Below are 6,009 nucleotides of genomic sequence, written 5' to 3'. Positions count from 1 at the left end.
CAGTGAGAGGCCCGCGTACCGGGAAAAAAAAAAAAAAAAAAAAAAAAATCTGCTTAAAAACATTTCAGGTGACATATGTGTAGTGAAAAGAGGATACCATACCACCCTATCAATATCCAAATGATCAATAAAAGGATCAAGAAAGCTTGGGCAACAACTTTGTGGCATAAAACAGAAATCCTCTGAGTTCTATGTAGATTAAGCTATTACTGATAATTTAGATAGGTACTGATTATATATCTGCTTTATGGTAGGGAAATCTAAACATTTGGAATATGTTACCACCTCTAAGAAAGTCTAATAAATAATAAAAGTCAAAAGACATTATAAGTTGTATTATTCATATACACTATGTCAACCCACTTTTTTCCCCACAAATATTTAATATTTGGAAATATTTAGGGGTTATTTTTATTAAAAATATTCGCCATTTAGGTTTTTTTTTGGCTATGTTGGGTCTTTTTTGCTATGCGCGGGCTTTCTCTAGTTGCAGCGAGTGGAGGCTACTCTTCACTGCGGTGTGTGGGCTTCTCCCTGAGGTGGCTTCTCTTCTTGCAGAGCACAGGCTCTAGGCACGCGGGCTCAGAAGTCGTGGCTCACGGGCTCTAGAGCACAGGCTCAGCAGTTGTGGCACACGGGCTTAGTTGCTACGCGGCATGTGGGACCTTACCAGACCAGGGATCGAACCCGTGTCCCCTGCACTGGCAGATGGATTCTTAACCACTGCGCCACCAGGGAAGTCCCGCCATTTAGGTTTTAAATTGTTATTTTATTATGAGATTTTCACTTAACAAGTTATAGGATGTCAATTTAGAATGTACAAAGAAGATGGATGTTGGAGAGAAGTATAAACACATCCAGATTTCTTTTATTAATTAGGTAATAACCAGGTATATTTTCATGGTCTGTTCCTGAAATCTATGATCCATGTAATACACTAATGTTGAGATTTGCTTTTCTGATAAACTTATAGATAAAAAACAATTACAATAAAGGTTAAAATTAAATTATGCTAACCACTGATTTCTGAAGAGAGTAGGATATATGTAAATAACTTTTCCTTTCCTTTACAACATGAACTAACCTCGGTATTTCGTCTTCTTCCCACCGAAATAAAGTACCAGTAAGAGAATTTCTTCCTGGTAGCTGATTCTTGCAAGATCCACTCACACGTAATGGATCACCTAGGAATAAAAAGGTAAAAGGGGTAAGTTCCACTTTTAACTTACATATAATTACCCTTAAAGTATATTAGTAAACAACCCATATGACCAGTTCCCAAAATTGTATCCTAAAAATTCATAAACATACCAGAATACATATGCACAGTGGAGAGTAACGATTCCAAACCGAGTTGGGGAAAAGTATTTGCAATATATAGATATGAAAGAGAAATGGCCACAATACTTGCAAACTAGAATAGAAGTATGATACATTTAAATGCGCTATTGTGATAGGTATGCTTCAAATCTCACTTTAAAAATAAAGAACTAAGAATTTTTGTAGACTTTAAATTCCTAGGGTATTCTATATGAGCCTCAACTAAAATTCTAGTGGAAATCAGATTCCAGATAAAATTCAAAACATACTTTAGGGCTTCCCTGGTGGCGCAGTGGTTGAGAGTCCGCCTGCCGATGCAGGGGACGTGGGTTCGTGCCCCGGTCTGGGAAGATCCCACATGCCGCGGAGCGGCTGGGCCCGTGAGCCATGGCCACTGAACCTGCGCATCCGGAGCCTGTGCTCCGCAATGGGAAAGGCCACAACAGTGAGAGGCCCGCGTATCACAAAAAAAAAAAAAAAAAACAACAACAACAAAAAACATACTTTAATGCTAATCCCTGAATAAAAAGAAAATACACAATGCATTTCGAAAGTAATGGCAGTAACAGTGAGTGGAAACCTGGGGCAAATGCAAATACAATTTGACGAGCAGTTGGAGGGAACTATGCATTTGCTTAGTTGTCCCAGCTGCAGAAACTGAGTCCTGGGGCCATGCTTTGGAAGTAGTCTCTAAATTTTAGCAATTTTTTTGTGATCTCTTATGGGGAATTTAAATTTTCAGATAAAGAAAGCTTGAGTGAGTGGCATAGAAGGAATCCTAACATTAAGAAAGATATTAAATTTGCAATCCTCTCCAACTAAATTTGATACTTTTTCTTATTTGGTTAGCTTGATCACAAAATTATGTAATTAATTAGACTTACCATCTTTGCTATTTTAACAAAACACATAACAAACCATGGAACTGATTCTATATACCTTCAGAAGTTTTTGAAGGCTTTGCTGTTATGTGGCTAGGGTATTTATATGAAATTACTTTGCAAGTTGTAAATTAAAACACAAATATTATTTTCTAAGAAATTTATATGAGTGAAAAATCTACACAAGTTTACTAATTCAAAGTTATCTATCACAGTATAAAAATTCACACTTTACCTCCACTCTATGTATTATGTTATTTTATAAATACATATATAATTCTTGTCAACTCTGGATGTTAAAAATGTAATATAAAGCCACTATGGAGAACTGTAAAAAAAATCCCTCTGTGATGCTAAAAATATTTACTCTATTTAAGTACTTCTATATACTTCACCTTAACAACAGTAATTAGCAACATCTCCGTTTCATTTGGCAACTGAGTATATAACTGAATAATAAGACAAAATGGTATATGCATATGTAATATTAAAATTTCTAAATATTTTTCACTTTTGAATTTACTTTCAAAAGACTACATTATGTACTAAATTAACTTGTCTTACAAGATTAAAATGTTAAGTTGTGCATATATATGTAACACATTTACAATAAGTTTACTGTCCATTTAATTATGTGTCTGATATTACGTGACAAAATATAATACAAAAAAATTCACCTATTCTTTTCATGATTTCATTATCTTTTATCTATTTTTTTAAAAAACAAAACAAAAACTTAAAATAAACATTTTATTTCACCATACTTGAAATTTCCCTGCTTTTAATTTCCCCAATGAAATTTCATATATTTCTGCCTTCAAATTGTAAAAATTTTCCATATTTTGAAAAAAATCCCTTCCAATACTCATCTAACTTTTATAACTAAAATAAATGGCTTACATATATTTGCTAATTCAAACTTTTCTCATGCTTTTTCACCTACTGGAAACAAACTTTTGTAAAACTGACCTCCTTTTCCTATAAATACCTCCCGTACATTCTCTAGAACATTTTCCATTCGTCAATTCTTCTTGAACTCCCAGCTATATTTGACACTGATAACCGTTATTCTTTTTTCCCCCAATAACCTTTATATTTTGGAATAATTTTAGATACAGGAAAGTTACAAGGATAGTACAGTTTCTGAATCTGCTTACCACACCCGTCCCATTGTTAACATTTTACATTATCAAAGCGCATCTGTCAAAACAAAAAAACTGACACAGATACCTTCCTATTAACTACACTATACACTTTATTTGAATTTCAACAGTTTATCCACTACTGTCCATTTTCTGTTTCAGAATCCAATGTAGGGTACCACATTGTAGTTAGTTATCATGTCTCCCTAGTCTCCTCTGGTCTATTTCTCAGTCTTTCCTTGTTTTTCATGACATTGACAGTCATGAGTACTGGTCAGTTCACCTATAGGACACCCTCCAATCTGGGTTTGTTGATGTTTTCCTCATGATTAGATTGTTATTATGGGTTTCCATGAAGAATACCACAGAGGTGAAGCATCCTCATCATATCATATAAGAGGGGACAAGATATCCACATGCCATCACTGGAGATGTTAACCATCAATACTTGGTTAAGGTACAATTTCATGGGTTTCAAGAACGCATAGAATCATACCACCACGCCAGTAACATATAGAATAATTCCTTCATCCTAAAAGTTCCCCTATATATCGGCTTTGTAGTCAACATTCTCCTCTTCTAGAACTCCTGGCAACCACTAATATGTTTTACATTTCTATAGTTTTGTCTTTACCAGAATGTTGTATGAATAAAATCAAACAACTTGTAGTCTTTTGGGTCTGGCTTCTTTCACTTAGTAAAATGCATTAAAGATTCATCGATGTATGAGTCAAGAGCTTGATGTGTTTTACTGATAAATAGCATTCCACTGTATTGGTATATAACAGTTTATCCATTGCCCCATTGACTGGACATCTTGTTTAGATTTTTAGCAATTATGAAATAAAGTTGCTATATACATTTGCATACAGGTTTTTAGGTGGACATGAGTTTTAAATCACTTGGTAAACATACAGGAGTGTAACTGCTGGGTCATATGGTAAGTCTATATTTAACATTACAAGAAACTGCCAAACTGTCTTCCAAAGTGACTACACCATTTTACCTTCCCACAAGCAAGGAATGAGAGTTGATGCTGTTCCCATCCTTAACAGCATTTGTTTATTGTTATTGTTATTTATTGTTTATTCAGTTATATACTAGGTTTTTTTGGATTTTAACTATTCTAATAGGTGTGTAATGGTTGCTCTTTGTGGTTTTAAAATGCATTTCCCTAATGATATATACTGTTGAGAATCATCTATTCCTGTTTGCCATCCTTATATCTTATTTGTTGAAGTGTCTGTTCAGGTCTTTTGACCATTTTTAATGGGGTTGTTTGCTTTCCTATTATTGAGTTTTAGGAATTCTTTATATATTCAAGATATAAGTACTTTATCAGATATGTAACTTGAAAATATTCTCTCCCAGTCTGTGACTTATCTTTTTATTCTCTTAATATTATTTTTTTACAGAGAAAAAGTTTTTAACTTTGACAAAATCAACTTGTCAGGAGATTTTCTCATTGTTTTCTTCTAGAAGTCTGATAGATTTACATTTTACATTTAAGTCTATGATCCATTTTGAGTTAATTTTTATACAAGGTATGAAGTATCTGTCTGGTCTCTTTTATTTTTATTTTCTGGCATATGGATGTACAATGATTCCACCACCTAAGATGAAGTTCTAGATTTGGGAATCTCTTTTAGTCCCAGGAGATTCAAACTGGGCTGAAATGTTTCAAAGTTGTTCCACTTCCTAGTTTGGGTGTATCTCTTTGAAACCCTACCTTACTCTGGAGGTTTCCAACCTGTCGAGCAGGCCCTGAGTTGTTGTTTCTGGCTCCCTCACCTAGTAAGGCTGTCTCAATGGAGGTAGCCAGGATCAGCAAACCCCTCAGGGCAAAGGCTGTTTTCAGCACTCTATTTCCTCTTTTGGCCAGTACTTCTTCATTGTTTATAATCTCTGTGATAGATTAAGATTTTAAAAAAAAATCTTACCTAGTTCTTAAATTGGTTTTAGTAGGAGGGTGGATCCCAATAACCTAACCTACCATTCAGGGGGAAAAAGTCCTCCCTGGTTACTTTTCAGAGCACAGTTTGGGTATGGTAGAAGAAACCCAAGGAGGTAAACCAAAAAAGAATAGCTGGTAAACAACAAGAGAAAAAAAAGCTAACTTTTGGTTTTAAAAGTTTGTCAGTGAAAGAGAAGAAAATAATTATAACATAAAGGACAGCAGGGTTGGAGGAAAAATGTTGGTTTCACTTTGTTTTAAGTAGAGGAGAAGGAATCCAACAATAAAATGCAAAAGATGTTACAGCATTTTAACCAGAAATTCCATTCCTAGGTATATGCCCAAGAGAAATGAAAACATATGGCTACACGAATACTTGTACATGAATGTTCACAGCAGCACTGTTCATAATAGCCAAAAGGAGGAAACCCAAACATCTGTCAATTGATGAATCAATAAACGACGTAGCATATTCATAGCAGAATATTACCTGGCCATAAAAAGGAATGAAATACTGATACCTGCTACAACATGGATGAACCATGAAAACATTAGGCTAAGTGAAAACAAATAAACATATGATTCCATTTATATGAGATGTGCAGAATGGGCAAACAAGAGAGAGAGAAAGAAGATTCATGGTTGCTAAGGGAGGATTGGGGGTAATTGATAAAGATTTCCTTTAGAGGTGTTGAAAATGTTCTAAATTTGA

General features: G+C 34.5%; 1 protein-coding gene across 1 annotated transcript in view; it reads right to left on the bottom strand.

Moving 5' to 3' along the window:
* REV3L (REV3 like, DNA directed polymerase zeta catalytic subunit) overlaps positions 1-6,009 on the bottom strand; it is a 195,610-nt gene that overhangs the window by 117,660 nt on the left and 71,941 nt on the right. Inside the window, exon 5 of the mRNA XM_024115548.3 lies at positions 1,085-1,184. Coding sequence (XP_023971316.1) covers positions 1,085-1,184 — 100 coding nt within the window. The remainder of the gene's footprint in view (positions 1-1,084; positions 1,185-6,009) is intronic.

The sequence above is a fragment of the Physeter macrocephalus genome, chromosome 10, assembly GCF_002837175.3.
Source record: "Physeter macrocephalus isolate SW-GA chromosome 10, ASM283717v5, whole genome shotgun sequence".
NCBI lineage: Eukaryota > Metazoa > Chordata > Mammalia > Artiodactyla > Physeteridae > Physeter > Physeter macrocephalus.
This window is presented reverse-complemented; position numbering and strand designations above follow the sequence as displayed.